Source organism: Egretta garzetta, unplaced genomic scaffold (assembly GCF_000687185.1).
Source record: "Egretta garzetta isolate BGI_Z169 unplaced genomic scaffold, ASM68718v1 scaffold91, whole genome shotgun sequence".
In the NCBI taxonomy this organism is placed as follows: domain Eukaryota; kingdom Metazoa; phylum Chordata; class Aves; order Pelecaniformes; family Ardeidae; genus Egretta; species Egretta garzetta.
Window position 1 is genome coordinate 2,439,182 of NW_009258661.1, and position 19,115 is coordinate 2,458,296.

Sequence of the window (19,115 nt, forward strand, 5' to 3'; positions counted from 1 at the left end):
AATCCCTCAGCCCGCGGCTGCTGCAACATCTGCCCTGGCAGTGCCCCGTCAGCCAGGAAGGGCCATGGTTGCTCCCCACTGCAAACCAGGACCAAACCCTTGTGCATTATACTAGCACATGGGGACAGGGGACAGGGACATTTTGGACATGAAGCAAACTCCCGATACCATGACTGAGCAAGCTCACTGCATTCATAAAACTGTCAGGTTAAGCATTCAGGTGGCACAAGGGCGGTGACATCAGCTGCGTCTGGATAAAGCGCAACCAGGCACTCGCTGCGCCTTTCCATGCTGACTTGTGATGCTCTCTGCTTGCCACAGTTGCCTCCAAATTTTGAGCGTCCGTCCCATTACACCTTCGGCCTGAGTCAAATTGCAAGTGAGAGGGGAGCGGGCGGCAGCGCGGTTGCTCCTCCGCTGCTCTCAGCTGCAGCGGGGATTAGCTCTGCAAATCTGCCTGTGCCACTTTAAGAAGGTGTTTGGTACGGCAGCTCGGAGGCAGCCGAACTCCTGTGGCAAGCAGCAGTTGCTGGGGCATGAGGTTTTTAACAGATAGCTGAACTAATAGACCTGTAAAGCAGATGTAAATTATCAGTGCATAAGTTACCGTTTAGGGCTGCAGAATTTTATACGCTCTCCTTTTTGCTTTTCTTCCTTTTAATGAGCGTTCCTGCCTCCCCCTCCATTCGCTCGTGCCGCTCCGTATTTCAGCTACCTCCATCTCCTCTTCTTGAAGCGGCCTAAACCCGTGCGCTGAGATGGTCATGCTGGGGGGGTAAAGACACAGATCTGTCATTGCAGCCCGTGGGGGGAGGACAAAACGCCACCCCACCTCTTCCAGTCCCCAGTGGAAATGATGAGCCAGTCAGATAGACAGCAGCGGGATGAGAAACTGGGTTTCGAATCTGTGTCTTCCTCCATAATTTGGGGAGCTGGGTGTGTGCATCGTTGAGTCCCTCTCCCCCCCGCCCCCGGTGCATGGGTGCCTGCAGCCCCGCTGGGGAGAGATGGACAGGGAGGGAGGGACAGACGCTCCTCGCTGATGGGACTCTCCCTCAGCACCGCAGCCACCACATGGCTCCTAAAATACGTGGTCCCGTGGCAGACAGCTCAAAAGCAGCAAGAAGGGCTCAAATTGCCCACCGTGGTGCTCAGGCAGGGGTGTTTGCTCAGACCTAGCTGGAGAAGACAGTTCGATTAGAAAGGACGGACTGATTTTGCTGATGGCCCAAGCTGTACGTGAGCAGAGGCTCTCTCGACACGTTTTTTGACCTCGCTCCTGCGGTTTCCCTCCCACCCCAATGGCCTTCCCTTGAAGACTACCTTCAGTTACACTCACTTCCACAGATACTTGAATGCATTTTGCGAGCATTACCCTGTGAAACAAACACCCATCATTTCATTTCCATTTCCTTGTCTCTAAAGGCAGCTGTTAAAACATTTGGTAAACATACTTTACCATCTTAAATATTTATTTTTCCTCTGAATTTTTAATACATCTAAGGGGATAAATGTATGTATTAAATGTTTCTCAGTTGGTCTAGTATGTTTCTATTTAATATCTAAGGTCAGATGGTCCTTAGAGAAATACAACGTACACACAATCTGTTACATGACAAGGCAAGATACTCATCACATAAAGTCAAGTTGAATCATTGTAGTGCACTGATTATGGATTGTAATAATTGAGCTAATAGAAAGCTGCGACGAACTCAATCGAAAGCGGGGGCTACGCTGGGTAAAGCAAACCAGTTTTGCAATCTTTAACCTTGGGCGTTTTCATAAGAAATGTAGAAGGAGCTGTTGGAAACTCCGCTCTCTGAGCCAGGCGTCTGTGAAGCCAGCACCAGGCAGTCATTTTCCAAACCGCCGCCTTCTCCGACCCCGTCCTGGCCGGGGCTCATCTTCCCAAGGTGGAGCTGGGGCTGCAGCCTGGGCTGCGCTGGGTGCACACCGCTGCGGCTGCCAGGAGCTGCCCACAGCCTCGTGGGCCCTATTCTGCACGGTCGCTGGCCCTGGCACCAGGTCTGAGTCTGCCCCAGTTGACTGCCACCGCAATGGCAACGAGCAGTCAGAGCCCTACCAACACCACCAGCACAGGGTCTGCTCCTGCTCTCAGAGCTGCAGTTTTATTCCATCAGGGCTCTTATTTGCTTTTTAAACAAGCTTTTAATTGAAAATGCATTGGGCGGTGCATTTCACGGTGTATTGTTTTGCACGTAGCTAGCCATTTTTGAGTTAAAACTCATGATTTACCCAGTGAAAGCAGTTAGCTAAATCCTTGGTTGCAAGGTCTTCTGTGCATGCAGAAAATGCAGGATCAGAAGGAAAACGTCATGGGGAAAACACCCCCAATACATGCCCAGTCCCTTCTTTATCTCCCTTAGGAGGTCCCGGCTGTGTATGCCAAGGACGTCAGCAGCTCCTACCCGCACCCAGCAGTTACAGGTCCCCGTCACCCCGCAGCTACATCTCCAGCTGTGCTGAGAACAGCCAGGCCAATTGTTGGAGCTGATAAGGGCTGACTGCGCTAAACAGATTAATCATAACTACGATCCCTATAAGGGACTCGTATATGTCTTGACCTGCAAAGCAGGGCATGGAAATGGGAACTGCAAATGCAAACATTGCATTGTTCACGTATGTTTTTCCTCTGAGCGGGCCCGGCAGACCGCAGCCTGTGGCGTGGCAGTGCCAGCCTGTCCTCCCGCGTGGGTGAGGCTCTGCGTGGCCCCAGCCAGGTCTTCGGCCACGGTGTGCTGCACCGTGCACCCCTGCCCTGCAGCAGGGCTCGCCCTTCGGGTGCATCCTGGTGAAGGGTGTGCAGCTGCCCCAACGCTGAACCTTGCCTGTCAACAGCCAGTCGCCTTCCTCTTCGGAGCAAAATAAAACCCTAGGAGACTGTCAGCAGCTAGGTACAATCCCCTCCCCTCCCCCTGTTTTACTGCCTGCAAATACTGCAGGTAGCAATCTCTGGTATTTCAGCAAAAGGAAGTTTGGATCACGTTTCATTTTCCGTTGCTTATTGTTTCTGTGCATGATGCTGCTGTTCTCATATGTCCCCTTTTTTTAAAGATTTTGGTTTATTTATTGTTTATCTTCATATGTTCTTTTTCCTGTCTTTTGCACTTTCCTCTTTATTTCTGTCCCCAATCATCTGAAAAGTTTGCTAAAGAGTGGGTAAGTGTGTCTTACTTCTATTTTCTTTTTTCCAGAGTCCTGTTTTAATATGTTGCTGCCATAGAAAAAAATCCCCAAACTGTAGAGCAGTTCATAGACTACTGATCAGACACTGAGACCAACATCTAGCATTTGTAAAGCCCTCACAGTCTTCCTTCCCAAAGTCTGATTAGTATTTAAAGCAGATTTGTCTCTTTCAATGTGATTTGATGTTAACATTTTAAAACAATATTAATGCCAAGTGGTAATGAATATAGTGACTAGCACCAGTGCTTGAAATGTTTGACTGAAAAATCAAATGTTTTGTGTTGGAAAGCAGTCATAATCAGTATTTTCTCAGTCCATTGAAAATAAGAATATACTGTATGTTTTCACTAATTAAATCTTGTATTGGAAACAGGTCTTTTCTAAATTAGTAGAAGACTGTATTTTAGTACCTATTCTAGCCATATTGCAGCTGATTGCATCAGAGCTCCCAAGCTAAGCAAGGTTTGGCATGTGCAGAAATTGGGTTGAAGACTCAAACGCTGATGCTGCAGGCACCGGCGTTGGTCAGCCAGTTCTGGGCTCGTGCCGTGGGATCTGCTAACACCCCGGGCACGGGGCTGCGCTGCCTGCTGGCTTTTGCACGAGACAAAAAGCCTCGTCTTGGTTTGTTGGGAGTTTTTAAATCTATATATCGTCACTGAGCAAAGCTTTTAAAGGGGTGCTTAATCTGAACCCGGCGTGTAACGTGCATTCGCGTGCGTTGCTGCAGTAGCTGGGAAGTGCAGAGCTTCACCTGCGGTGGTTCAGCCCGCTGCAGGCTTCCCTGGTGCAGCAGATCCTCAGCTGCCGGGTTTGCGGTGCCCTGGGCAAGGGCTGCCCATTTCCCCCCCGGGAATCTCATTGCCAGGTGTGATCCATCTGAAAAAGGAACAGGATAACCCCCGCAGAAGTGATGCAAAAGGACTTCAGGGTCCGTAGGAGCACTGGGTGCTGGTGCTCTTGGGCACGGCAAAGCCTCCCCTCCGACCTGTGCGTGCGGCTCCCGGAGCTGCAGGCACGCACACAGAAGAGGGCAGGGTTTGCCCGTGCTTCGCAAACTAACGTAGGATTCTCCTGCATTCACCATCTCCCCTGTAAGCGTAGGTGGTCACTGCCCACTGTAGTGCAGCACAGGGTAATAAGCTGCGGAATTCTTTGGTTTAATACTACTGCATATTGCGGTTTACTGAGGGAAGAGGCTGACAACCATACAGCTCTTGCCTGTGATCAATGCTAATATTTTCCTCCCCCTTTCCTTTTATTTTTCTTCAGCACCAGTACCATTCAAAAATAGATGAACTAATTGAGGAAACCGTCAAAGAAATGATAACACTCCTAGTGGCAAAGGTAACCTTCGGCTTCAGGTGAAGTGATTCACTGTTAACATTGCATTTTTAATATGTGTGTTTCCATTAAAATGTGACACATTAAGATGTTGAATTGGCTTCTTGTTTCTCACAGGCAAGATCATACATCTCCCAGTCCTTTCATGGTGACTCTTTGATGATTAGGAACTGCATGAGATGTAATACGCTGCTAGCAGGATTGCCATACTGGGCCAGAAGTGGTTTTAAGGAACGGGTGTTATGTTGATGGGGTAACACCCCATGGTCAGCATCACCCCACGGCACGGAGGGGTAGCTGCGGTCAGGGGGGGGCACCGCTAAATGCTGCTGCGTAGACGTTGGGGTGGCACGCAGAGGTGGCCGCCGCTCCCACACATAAGGTTGTGCGGACAACATTACTCGTCTTGTGCAAGATCGCCATATGCTCTCCTCAGAAATTAATTTAGAGGTGACAGTAGTGGGAAATACATTCCAAAATGTCAGGTTTAATTGTTTGGAAATTGTTTTTCATCCGAGTCGGCTCCTCTAGCTCAGCTGCCAGCATTTCCCTTGGGTGGTTGTGTAGGTCTGGTGTGCTGCGCTAGCACAGAGGGGAATTGGTACGTAGGGAGAAAGATGGTGGGGTGTGTTTTCCTCTAGTTTCAAACTTTCTGAGAACAAGTCATCCCTATTATACAGTGGAGACCTTTAAACATAATCCGCCAACATATGCCAGTTCGATTCTTCTGCAAGACTACCCAGCTAGCTGCGTGCTTGACACCGCGTACTGGGAGCAAGAGCCAGCAGCTTCCCCGTCCGGAGAGGCTGTGCCGGCTTCCCCGCGCGCTGCACCCACCTCCTCTCCCCAGCATCACCCGTGGCACCGAGGGCTGATTCCCACCCACTGAGACGTAGCACCTGAAAGGCAATGCTCCTTTCTCCCTGCTCCCCGGCCCGTTCCCTCGGGGACAGGTTGTCCGTTCCTTTGGCAATGCTGAGAGCTCGACTGACTTCTTTGAAGCTGATGCTGATTTTTACACCCTTGTTCAGTTATTAAAAATAATTGCAGTATTTTTTGTCTTCGTAGTTTGTCACCATTTTGGAAGGAGTCTTGGCCAAACTGTCTAGATACGATGAAGGAACTTTGTTTTCTTCTTTCCTGTCATTTACTGTAAGTACAGATAATATTTTCCTTTCCTTTTTTTTTCCCCCCGAGTTGTAATTTCCTGCTCTCCCAGGACTAGATCAGCTCCATAAATAATTCTGCCCTTCTGTGATGTTTGAACACTGTATCCCCCACGTGAATACACAACCTGCATGCAGATACACAGGACATAAGCACCCAAGATGCACAGGCCATCTTACTGTAGCACAGCGTAAGGCTGTCTCTAGTCATCATTCAGGCTGGTGGAGTTTATTCAGGTGAGGTTGCGTATGAAGATGAAAAAAAAACCCATTGCACTGTACATGCAATTTCCCTGACTAAAGAAGTTGCTTCGTTGCCCCTTGCGTGACAGGTCTGTTCTTCCTTTCATTCTTCTGGCTGTAACAGTGACCATCTTAAGAAGTAAAAATAAGGGAGATCTAAGGATCTAAGCCTTCGTGTTTCTAAAAGAGAACAAGGTGGGGGAAATGCCATGAGGTTACGCAGCACACGCCTCTCATGACACTTTTCTCCCTAACATTGCAGAACCAATCCACAGCTCATCCCGTTACATATTTCTTAGAAAAGTACAGGACAAGAACAATATCCATGCAAAATTGGCCGCAGCATCCACGAGGGTTTAGCAGTCTGAGCTGTATCCAGAAAACTGTTGTGACAGCTTCTTAGGACAAACACATAGCAGCCGATTTCCAAAGGTCTTCTGAAAATGCATGCCAGAAAGTTTACGAGAGCATCTGTTTGCAAGCGTGGCTTCTCTTAGCTCAGCTCACAGACAGGTGTGCACCCAAATGCATGTGTCTGGGCTTGCTTGGGGGAAGGTGCATCAACATTTTCACCCCCCGGCCCCGCTGCCCGCATGCGCAGCCTGTCCCGCGCCCGCTTGTTCACGGGGACTCGGCAGGAGGCAGAAGGCACCGCTCTGCAAACTGGAAAAGCTTTCCAAAATCTCTTTCAGGAGTTGTCTTAGCTACTTGAAATTGTCTGTTGTTTGCTGCTCTTGGGCCCTTTTTTGCTGAGTTTGAGGCAGTTTTGTAGGGTGTGTTTGGAAACGGGGATGGTAAGAATGGGTGTAGGAAAGCTCACCAGCTGAGGCAAGAAACTGCTCGTAGGCAGCTGTATGCACACACGGTCTGGCAGCTTACCCAAACTGCCGGGGGGTTCATACGGAGCATCCCAACTTCTCAGGTGTGCTGGAGGCACTTTGTTCTGAGGAGGAGGAGGGGAAAGGGAAGGGGAAGGGAGGGCATCCCACTCACTGCCCGGCGGTGCAGCTCTTCTCCCAGGATAACCCCTGCGTGGTTACAGCCCGGGGCTGTGCTCACTCTGCTTCGGGGGATGCAGGGGATGGCTTGGGGTGGATACCTTCCCTCATCCTGGTGCTGCTGAGGGTTAGGAGATGCTCGCGTGCCAGCAGCAGAGGATGTGGAGGCGGCAGCTTTTCAGGCATCGGAAGCACCAGCATCAGCCCGAGTAGATAGTGTAATGTGCAGCCCTTCCTTCTCCGTGAATCCAAGCTGTTCCTCGGTTGATGCTGCGCCGCTCCCACCACATCCTACTGTTTACGCTGCCGAGCGGTGCTCCCTTCGATTGCTGAGCGACCCCCCCGGCCGCGCTCGGGCTCTGGGCGCCCATGAGGAGGCAGCACATAGGTGCATGGGGGTCGAGCATCCTCACTCTGCTGCTCCTCGGGCACTTGCTGACAATTCACTGCCCCAGCAGCAGCAAAACCGACCTGCTCCGACGGCCCTGCGGCCTTTGAGCCCAGCTCCACAGCTTCAGTTTCCTGCGTTTCCAGACGGGAAGGGGTGTGCATCCAAATAGTCACTGTGCGTGGTGTGTGCACGTCCCCAGGAAGGTGCTGAGCCCTCGCCCACAGCAAGGAGGCTGGGCGCGCTGCAGAGGAGCAGGATTGCTCCTTTCTGGGCAAGGGACATTTCTCGCTTTGGCCCGCTTGTTTACTGGGAGCCACTGGGCAGCACCAGTCACAAGAGGAGGCTGAGGAACAGCCCCGACCCCTTTGGCACCGGGCTTAGAAAGTCTCCCTTGCCTGCAGTAGTAATGGGATTTGCTGTGTTTAGTCTTTGCAATGATAAATAGAGAAACTCTCTCTTGTTACCGCGTGCTTGCACCACCTCCCACGTTTTCCCTGTCTGAACAAATACAACAAAGTGTGGTGGTCCAAGGTGCTGAGCTCTAGAAAGCATTAGTCTCCCACCCCCTTCCACCGACTTCTTTTATCGCGTGTTTTCCAGGCGCTCTGCGAGTGACATGTAATCGGGGGTCTTGTGACAGACAGTTTTATCACCTAGTAGGATATCCTCATTTCCAATTCTTGCCTCGAAATTCAAGATAAAATTAATGCATCTGTTGTCCTAATAAATTCTCACTAGCCACTTCTCCTTGCAGAGCACTTTGGGAGGAAAATACCCTTCTAAATTTGGCCAGACTTTTTTTTTTTTAAATGTTTGTTGCTACATTTAAGTGCATCTCGGCGGCAGCAGCCCAGGCCCTGGCTGGGCGTCTGCATGTGCAGATCCACTGAGTCACGGGAATGACAGCTGCTAAAATTCCCTTTAATCTGGATGGCCTCTGTAGGTGGAGAATTACAGCTACGGTAATTAAAACTAAAGACTGCATATTACCTGAGGGAGACAGAAGTAAAAGATCTTATTTTTGCTCTGCGCAGAATTTGTATGGTAAACTGAGACATTTCATGGCAAAGTTACATACTTTGTGAAAAACGGCAGCCTAGCAAAAATCACACAACATCCGGCAGTTTGGAAATTTCACTAAATGTAGCCAAATCTGAGTTTAAAGAAAAACAAGTAATTATTCTGATTAAAGGGGAGTGGGCAGGAGAAGCAGCTCAGTTTTTTTGTGGGTGGAGGGGGGAGATCGCAGGAAGCCGACTGAGTTATTCTTGTCGCCTCTTGGCTGCGGGGAAGAAGGCAGCTTGAGATGGTGGCGCTAAGCTGGACCTAAGAGTGCTAAATCCATGCTCAGATTGCAGGTTTCTTGGAGCGCCGCTGCATCGCTTCGTGCCCCGTGTGCTATCTGAAGATAGAGGTGCACGGCGCGGTGCAGCCCTGAGCATGGACCCCGGCTCCGATTCAGCGGGCTGTTGAGCCACATCATTTTCCGAGCTTTCCTCCCGGTTGTTTAGCTTTGCTGCTCAGAAAAAGAGCTCGTTTGGAGCTCGCTTGGGTAGCCCTGCCTGCGGCGGCTCCACGCCAAAAAAACCCCCCTCCCCCCCCGCGGCGCCAGCCGTTGGCCGAGCTCCAGCCGCCTTCACGCACGGAGGCTGGGGCTCCTCCGATCCCGTTCGGCAGGAGCAAGGGATAGCGCTTCGCTACCTCCCGAGAAAGTTGCGAGGATAAATGCAGCGACAGAGCGAGGTGTCCAGACGGCCAGCTGGGAACGGGGATACCTGGAGGAGAGACGAGCGTTTGCTCTTCGCAGGGGGCGAGGGCTTGGTGCTGATTTTGCTACCTCCTTTGTAAATTCGTGTGCTGGGACGTGCCCCGTCCCCCTCCGTCCCCTCGGAGAGCCAGACCCTGGGTTGCATCGGGGTGGCCGGCGCTCGGCACCCTCCTCCTGCCCTTCCCTCTGTTCTTGCCCCCCGGCTCGGCAGCCCGGGTGCTGCCAATACTTGCAGCGTTCACCTCGGCAATTACCACCAGTCTGGTCTTTTGTATCGCCTCATTGTGCTTAATTATGCACCCCCCACACACACCATATGAGTGCTTCCACCCACTCTCACATTCTGTCTCACACATACATTCATTCTCTCATTCGGGACACATAATTTATTCATCCCAAGATGCAACTGTGTGCGTGTTATATTTAGGCTGTTTTAATGGTAGCTTTAGAAATATTTAAAAGCAGGTGAGCTTTTACACCCAAACAAAGATGGCCGGCAACGCTTACCCTAATTAAAAGCAGAAGCGTTGTGGAAAATCCCAGCCGTACTCTTTCTAGACACGGTGCCTTATGCTACAGTGGGAAAAGGGTCTCTCTGGCCAGCTGGGCACTGCTCAGTTGGAAAAGTTGGCCCTGATATTGGGGGCCACCCCGCCTCCCATTCCAGGCCATGTGCACCCTGCTGCATGGCAAACCGGAGACAAATTAAATTTGGGGTCTTGCAGCCCCCGCCGGCTTGCGGTGATGCCGCAGAGCGCAGCGTCCGTTCTCTGCTACCCTCCCTCAAATAACATCTTTTAAAAGGGGGAAGCTTTTTTTTAAACATCTGGGAAGCAGAAAAGCTTTGGGGCATTTCTCCGTGGCATGGCGTGAGCGCGCTGCCCCAGCCACGGTCTGTGAGTTCCTGCCAGCATCAGGGCCAACAAAAAAAGGGGAAAATAATGTCCCAGGCTGCAGCGTGCAAAGCCAGGGGAAGCGCGCCACATGTAGGACTGCGTGCAGGGAACAAAATTAGGGTCCCCTGGGCACTTTCTGGTGGCCACCCTTGTGCAGGTGCCAGCCAGCCCCACCATGCTGTTGTGCCCACGCTGCTGGGGGGCTCCCATGGTCCCTGGGATGCGGGTCCCAACGGAAGAGACACGCGCTGCCTTCGGAGACACGTGGCATCGGGTGGAGAACGAGGCCTCCGAAGAAAATAACGATGTCTACTTACGAACCCCGTCTTCCCCCGCTCGCTGAAGTAGAAGAGGGAGAAGCACAACTCCCACACTATCATCTGTTGCTATTAGAGCTTTAGCAGCAGTAAAGTTACCTCTCCAAAACAACAACAACAAAAATACTGTCCTTGCCTATTCTTTTAGACAGGAAACGTAGTTTTTATCACCCTTTTTCCCCCACTCAGCATTACGTTGTCCCAAGTCTTGGCTGGAGAAGCCCTTACAGGTGTTTAAAGAAAAAACAAAGACCTGAAAACGTACTGATGGTGTAAACTCTCTTCTTGTTCCTTTTACAGGTGAAGGCTGCTTCCAAATACGTGGATGTACCCGTAAGCACAATTTAAACAACTTCTGTCATAGTAATTTGCATCGCGCTTTGGTTTATGGCATGTGTAGCAACCCACGTTATGCATTAACAGCCAAGATTGAACCATGGGCCTTCACACTTCTAACATTTGAACTGGAAAGAATATCTCCATGACGTTAATAATGAGCAGTTACCCTCTTATGGAGACCTACGAGGCTGTTTAGGCAATAATTTGCAGATGGTGTCAAAAAGGTACCATATTTATGCAATTGGCTTGAATCACATTTTTAAAAAAAATGGGAGCAGTGCATTCTGTTAATTCTTCATTTGGACTTGTACAAATACAGTATAATTTCCAAACAAAAAGGTCCAGACATGTTAGAACTGAGCCAACACACATCTAACACATTAGCTAATCTATTTTATTTTTGTTCTTCTAATTGTTGGTTTATTTTACTCTTTCGGAAAATGACTTTTTTATTACTTTGGGGAAATGGTGATGAGCTAGCAACATGTGTTTGGGAAATTGTTAATGAAAATAATTTTTTCCATTTTTCTGTAATTGGTATAGGAAAACTGTACATCGTCTCCTCTAATTAGACCTTGATTCGTAAGGAAAAGAGCCCTTAACGTTCTTAGACAGAGCACTTAACTTGCCAGAAATTTACATTTAAATTGAGTTGAAGTGTAATATATGAAAGTTGGCTGGAATAAGGGGTTACTGTAACATTTACAGGCAGAAAGACCCTGAGCAATTATAAATGAAAAAGGAGTAGATCTTAATATACCACACCAGTTCCTGCATCCAGTTAGACTGGGCAGTGTAAATCAAGAGTAACTTAGTTGAGTTTGATGACCTGTATGTATAATGTACATATATATATATATGCATTTAACGCAGATGAGACTGCTCTGCATGCTCTCACAGGACAATGTGATAAATTTATCAGACATCTCCGACCACGTCACCTGTGTTCAGTGTTGCCATCCCTGTAGCCCAAAAGAAGCCTTTCCTACCAAATTGCTGTATTTCAGCCCAGCATGAGACAGACAAACTCTTCAACAGTAAAGAGACCTTGCTTGGTTTAAAATATCCCAATGCAGAGATCAGTATCCTGTAGTCTTGGAGTAACAGAAACAAGATACTGAGAGCGTTAGAGAGAGACACTCAGAATTAATTTCTAGCCCAGAAATGTGGAGATCCTTCAGTTGAAACTCCTAGTCATTCGAGTGCATCTGAAATATTTAGTCATCAGGAATTTGAGCAAGAACAGTTGCTGTAAGTAACTTCTAGGGCAAAGCGTGGCTGCCTCTGAGGCCTCTACGTTCCTGGAAAGTAAAGCATCTCCAGGGAAGCAACCTCGGTAAAATGCTCCATGACCCTTTTAAGCTTTTCCAAAAGCATTTTCTCATTGTACCTGGGAGACCCTTGGGAGGTCCTCAGCATTGTGGATATGCAGGAAGAACAGGGTCTGCTCCCATCTTCAGAGCCAGTTGGATGCTCTGGTTCTTGTGTAAAATAGAGCAGGAATCATTCATCTGGGTTATTTTTTGGTTGTTTCCTCACCTCCCCCTGGAAATGAAGCCACATTACAATGGCTTCCATGGCAGCCCCAAAATTTTTGATGAAGTCAACCACCAGCCCTGCACAGCTCCCAGACCTTTGCGTGAGGATGCCCCATGGCCCGTGAGCCACTGCCTTTCCAGAGGAAGGAGAAAGAAAAACCTGTTTTGTTAGAGGCTCCTCTTTTAAAGGACAGAGGGGAAATCCTGGTATTGAACAGAAAACCATCGGTTAAATCTAATTCCGCAAACACCGTTGCAATTGTCTGGGTACAAACCAATCCATTTAATGCCACCTTGAAATGGGCACGATTGGCGTGCTGAAAATTGCTTGAAAGTGTAACACTTGACTACTGCCACATTTGTGTTGTCCTCATTGTTTTTCAAATTAATACCTTGTCATTGTTGCAGTAGGTGTTAAGAAATGTTACTGGCTTCCCAAGGGCCAAGCACTGGCCCTTTGCTTGATAATTGTTTGCTTTGTATTAAAAAACTCCCTTCCTACTGCTTTCCAAACTGTCCTCATTTTCACCCTGGAAATTACACAGATGTGTTAACTAACTTCAATTTACAGCGGCTGACAATCGTATCTTGCAGAGAAATGATACTCTGTGATCTGAGGTAAATCACAGTAATGGAAACTAATGACACTAGTTATTAACAAACTTACAATGTGCCATGGAAATTTAAGGTTTTGTGGCAGCTCTTGTAATGACTCACGTTGCAGTATTTTAATGGCTTTCCTTTGAGGTAAGTTTGATTCCAATATATCAAGCAATGTGAACTCAAACAGGATTATTTTTTTTTAAAGTATTTTCCCTTCCACCTGCCTCAGTTCCCATTTTCTTTCAAGAAATGCTGTTGTCCCAGAATCTTGCATGCTTGTAGGTTGCTGTTTAAAATCACTTAAATTCTGTGGAGAGCTGTAGAGATGTGACAGCACGGGAAGGCTTCCTGCAGTTTAGCAGCGGCTTAAACATTCATGTAGATGTACATTCCCTGCCTTACCATTTACCCAATTTATTCTTAAGAGCAGCACTAGATGTGAGCTAAAGTCAGGGGTCTAAACAGAAAAGGGAAGGTGATTTTGGCATGCCTCCTGCCATGCCAGCTGCTCACTGCTCACACCGTAGAAGAAGAACCAAGAGCCCAACTCTGGCTGCTAGCTCTCTACCTTCACAAACCAGAGAGCTTGCATAGAGAAGATGACCCAAGAACACAACAAACCCCAGCCTGGCTTGCTGGATCACTCATTAGGTCAAGAGCACCAACGGTAGCAAGAGAACTTCCCAGCATCGGTATGTCGAGGAGAAGCTTTATTCCTCTGACCAGCTTCGCTCTAGGCAAAGGAAGAGAAAAAGCAAATGTCTTTGCATGATCTTGAGCTGGACACGGTATTTTCCTGGGCAAAGCGGCGGGACTCGGTGTCCATCAGGTAAGGAAAGGGCAAACTGCAGGAGGACAGCAGGAGATGGAGGAGAAGGAAAAGCATCCATGAGGCTACATGGAGGAGCTGCCCCCTGCGCCGCTATTCATGTTTCTCTCTCTCTCTCTTCTTCTCTCCCCCATGCAGAAGCCGGGGATGGATGTTGCTGATGCCTATGTGACATTTGTCCGCCACTCTCAGGATGTCCTGCGTGATAAGGTCAATGAGGAGATGTATATAGAAAGGTTATTTGATGTAAGTAAATGCCTTCTCCTCCTTGGACACCAAGCAGGAGAGACCCAAAATGTGACAAAATAAGACAGGAGGATAAGTCACATTTTGAGAAAATTTATTGGTTATAGCTTTAAAAAATAAATAAATCTTTCCTTCCTTTCTGACTAAGGCTCGTATCTGCTCTCTGCCTGCTTTAAATCTCTACTCTAGTCTACTGTGTCTTGGTCTGTCTGTGCGTGGATTTTAAGGGAACAGCATCTTCTCAGAGAGCCCTTTACTATCTTTAAGCTTGTGGAAAATCTCTCTGTAACAGAACATCTTGGTCATTGTTCTCACTGGTAAAATTTGAGCCAGGTTTTTGGCAGATGCATTTGCTAAGGGCCATCTCTTCTGCACATTTTGCAGTGTGTTTCATTGACAAGCACTCTAAAACTGACACTCGAATTAACTAAATTTTAATTTTAAAAGCTAACCAAAACAGAGCCGATGAGGCATGGACTTTCGTATTGCAGGAGGACCATCTCGTGGTGTCTGACACCGAAGGTAAAGTTGAGACATGGTCTTCTTGATGAAGATGGCATGGTAGGAACTGACCCAGATGTTCAGAGCTATTTTTCTGTTGCTGGAGATAAATTCATTGGACTGTAAGAGAACAGTGACCTGTGATGCCCGTTTGTTTTGGATTTGGATGCATGTTAACCGATACCTCTGTTTCTGTTGCTCTTGTTGCGTTACAGCCTTTCTGTCCTCGTAGCTGTTCTATAGCGAAGGTTTTCTGTTGACAGCCAGCCTGTAGCATTAGTGTTTCAGTCTCCTTTAGGGTATTTGTCCATATATCGATTTCTGTTTGAAGCAGCTTCTGTTCCTACTTCCCTTCCTTCATCTCTCAGCAGTGCCATTTCTCAGTCTCCCGGCTCTGGAACTGTAACAACCTTCCTCGCTTTCTTTACTCGCTTGTTTGCTTCCTCAGTGTGCAGGGAAAGCTGCTTTTTTTCCCAACCAACCTCCTCCTTCACTCGATACCTCTCTTTCTGCGCATTACCTGTCCCTTAGAAACCTCTTCCTCCTTTACAATTCCCACTCTTTCTTTTCCCCGTACCTTATCGGATTAAAATGGAACTTATCTCTCATGTCAAATGTTTTATCACATTCTATCAAGTGGCATGAATTAGAGTCAAATAATCTTACTGTGTACATCTACTAGCATGACCCATATCCACTGAGAATGCCTCATTCATGCACGGAGCACAGCAGTGCCTCCTCCGGGCGCCGCGCGTGCTCGCTCCGGGGAGAGTTTGCAGCGCAGAGCACCAGACGCAAATCACCCATCAAGCAGGCATGGGGAGAAAAAACAAAACATAAAACAAAAGACTGTCGCTTCCATCTGCAGCGGGCCTGCGAGTGCATTGCTCGTTTGTGTTGAAATTTATTCCATGAGCAGTTAAATTTCCAGAGCTCATCTGGACTGTTCTTTTCAATGCCCACACTGCCTTTTCCCTCATCCTTTCCCTATGATTCACAGTTGGTGTGTTTGTACCCTTTTGGGCCATCATTTCCAATTTTCAAAAGGCTGTAATTAGCACAAATATTGATTTCGGTTTGATCCACTCGTACTTAGTTTTACCAAGCCGTATTTTAAACAAATGTTGACATGAAAAAAAAAAAAAAAAAGAGCAGCTACCCTGGTGGAAAGCAAAAAGTGCAAAACCTTTCTTTCCCTCCCTGCTCGCCTCGAGTCTCCCTGGTCCATGCGGAATAAAATAATCAAGAGTAGGCTTTTTTACATTGCTCCGCCTGTTCTGACCCACGCCAGCTGCAGGCGGGAGCATTCCTGTTCCTGTTCCCACTCCAATTCCCATTCCCATTCCCGTTCCCCGCACCGGCGGAGCGGCGTTGGGACCCGATGCCACCAGCCTCTTTGCACATCTCGCATACGTGAGTGTGTGTCTGTGAGCGGGGCGAGCTGCATCTTTGCGAGGTTGCAGCTGAAGAAGTGAATTGCTGCTGAGGTCAGCTCTCAGCACGGCTGGGATGCTGGCGGGGCTGTAGCAGCAGGGTCTAGGAGTGTGGGGGAGGTCACCCGGGACCAGACCCTGTTTAAATCGGTGCTGTGTGTTCACCTGCATTTCGGTGAGGGCAGGAGCAAATGCTTAACGCTGTTGGCCTGAGCTTCATCTCGGCCACAGTCCTGCAGCCTTCGCCCCCCTCACCTAATGCAGCGAAGCAGCGCAGCCGCGGGGTCTTTAAGCTCCTTTGGTGTCTGCACCCGTGGTCATATTTTCCAAGGACATTTTAGGTGCTAGCTACCTTTTTAATAAGAAAGAGAAGAGGAGTAATCAAAAATGGCATTTATGACGCTGAATCAGACTTGGGCCTGGTTTTGTTCTCGCTTTCCCCAGTACAGCAGAGGAGGAATCCTCTTAGCTGCAGAGTTTCTCCAGGCAATGAGATTATTAACGCTTTCGAGGCCAGCTCCTCTGCTGGTATAGTGCAGCGATGCTGGCTTACCCCAGCCAAGAGCTTAGTCCAGTTTTAGGATGTTATATGTTAATACGTGCAGCAATGGCAGGTAAACAGCTCAAATCTGCCTGCAGGCAGTTCCTCTGGTCTCAGTGGGATCACATTAGAGGCACTCGCAATACAGGGCCAAGTCCCCTTTCGGTGCCGTCGTGCATGGTGCAAGCGCAGAGGTGCGCAGTGCAAAGTTGCCCATTGCACCTTCAGTGGGGTTTGCAGCTCCTGGGATATTCCCAATCCCCACGCTTCTCCGCAGTCCTGCCCAGCGTTTCCATTCCTTTCCCCTTTGTTTCCTCCCAGGAGCAGGGGCTGCAGTGCGTTAGGCCATCTCCCAACAGAAGCTGGGATAATATGTCTTTTTTTGGCATTTGCTGTGATTTCTTAGCTCAGAAACCATCTCTCGGCTCCTGCATCGCGTGCCTGCTCGCACCTGCAGAACAGGGCTGTGCTCGTTGGGAGATATTGCTGTTTGCAGAAGATTATTGTAATATTTCTGCGTGGTCTATGTGTTAATCCTCTTAATTCTGCAAATTAGTCAGGGTTTCCTGCCCCCCGCCCCCCCCCCCCCCCAAATGGAGTCATCTTAATTTTAAAAATCTGTATTCTTGGGATCATTGAACGAACAGATTGATCGTGGAGTTCTGCTGGTAATCAAAACCTAGCTAGCTTTTTGGCAGTGCTGTTTACTGCAGAGTAACATGACTTATTTACTTGGCCTGGCTCACTAATTTGGTAACATTTAAAGCTAAAACACTGTAATAAGTCCCGTTGGTAGAGAGTAGTGGTAACAGAAGAGTTTCAGGATAGCATCGTGGCATCCGCTCCCTGCGTTCCTGTGCATGGCTGGGTGCTTTGGGATTTAAACCACTGCGATGTTTTTCACACAAGGCAGAAGGCTCACAAATTCCAGTAGTGCCTGATGAAAAGTAAGATTTTATCACTTTTTTTCCCTGGAAAGGGGGGCAGAGTCGACCTGCGGAATGTGACAGGTTATAGGCACGATGAGGCAGAGGCAGGCGGGTGTATCTTAAACATGGGAAGGGAAAATACCATTCAGAGTGATCTCGAGTCTTCAGATCAATCCTGCCAAATTCAGGTCCAATTTCATAGGATCAGAGTTTATACGTCCGTAATTTTGTCTGAAGGCAGCGGCAGTTTTACTTGTAAGGGCTGTGCCCTTTGGTGGAAGTTATTTATTTATACGTGCGTGTATGCGTGTGTATCTTTACACGCACACTGAGATACTCACAGTATAGGTTTCAACCTGTCAGAACATATGTGATCCAGAAAGCCTATGATTGGCTAGTAGATAGTGTGAATGCCAACCTTTCTTCCTCATAAATTGGTAAACACTAATGTAAAACATAGCGAGAATTTTTCCTCCCCAGCCGCAGGCGAGTAGCACGTACACAAAAGGCTACTGAACGTTGAGTGAGAGCTCCCCAAGATCCTGTGAATTCCAGCATCCTGATGCAGTCCCTAAATAGCGCAGATGGCATTTTTCTCTCTGATGATTAATTCAATATCTTACCGAAAAAAACAAAAACATGCTTTTGATATGAGAGATCAAAACACCAAGAGAAGCTCCTAAGATTGCAAGGACCTAAAAAAAAAATTAATTTATTTTTTTCCTCCTTGTACTTCTTGAAGACACCAGCCTGAGTAGAAGATAAGGATTAAAACAGATGTGCTTAGCGCTAGTTCATCTGCTTAAATCTAGCAGTCTCTGAGATGAGTGATTAAAAAGCCATCTCTAACTTTGATGAAATCCACTGCGATGGTAATACCGTGTCTCTGATCGCTTTCTTATGGGCCTCATGTCTGCCTAAACCGGACATAGAAAACATTTCACTGGAGATGATACGTGGATTATATGGGTCAATTATACACTTAATCTGCCTTCTGGGGATTAAATGTGCATAGATTGACCCTGCGTATTTGGCTTGTCCTTGGCAGTTATCAGATCAGGAAGGTTGCCTTTACCAAAAAGTCTGGTAAGAACTTAATCACGCAGTGATACAGCCCGCTGAGGTGGCGGTAGTCACAGTGCTTTTTGCAGAAGGCAGTTTTACCACTTCACTGTCACTGTGTATGTTCGGCTTCCTCGAAGGTCTGTGTCACAGCCGGGATACCAGACGGAGTATTTTCTCCTGAAATGAGAAAGCGAACCCGTTCGTCTCTGCAAGACGGAGGCGGGTTTTTTTTGTCTTGATGGCAGGGTGGGATCGGCAGGGTCTGGGCGGGCGTAGTGGGGAGGGCGATGGGGGAGACCGGGGGTTTGCTCTGCCCTGTGCCGTCCTCGGTGCAGAGGGGCAGTCACCCCAGGTGCCCTCCCAGCGGCGACAGAGAAGCCGTGGCTCCGCTGGCAGGGACCCAGCGCCTCTTCCCCACCACCCTCGGGGAGGCACAAGCCCTCAGCTGGGGCTCTGGCGCCAGGTCCTGTCCCTCAGGCTCAGCTCAGTTGGGTTTTTGGGAAGCCCCAGCAATATCCCGAGGATGATTTGCAGCTGGTGGATTTTTGTAGCCTTTTCCCAGCCCAGAGCCCAGCAGGAGTGCCAGGCCTGAGGATACGGCTCGGGACTGTCCTCGTATTTCCAAAGGCGGCCGCCCTCGCTGGCAGCTGACTTCTGAATACCGGAGACACTGAGTAAGGAGGATGCAGGGCACTGTGCGAGACTCGCACTTCAGCAAAAGCCTTGTACAAATTTTCAGGAACCTGACTGAGCACTTCTTA

General features: G+C 48.5%; 1 protein-coding gene across 1 annotated transcript in view; it reads left to right on the forward strand.

The window, feature by feature from the left end:
* Positions 1-19,115, forward strand: part of CADPS (calcium dependent secretion activator) — a 194,372-nt gene that overhangs the window by 159,457 nt on the left and 15,800 nt on the right. The window contains exons 28-31 of the mRNA XM_035903800.1: positions 4,480-4,554; positions 5,620-5,703; positions 10,631-10,663; positions 13,778-13,885. Of these exons, the coding sequence (XP_035759693.1) occupies positions 4,480-4,554; positions 5,620-5,703; positions 10,631-10,663; positions 13,778-13,885 (300 nt within the window). The remainder of the gene's footprint in view (positions 1-4,479; positions 4,555-5,619; positions 5,704-10,630; positions 10,664-13,777; positions 13,886-19,115) is intronic.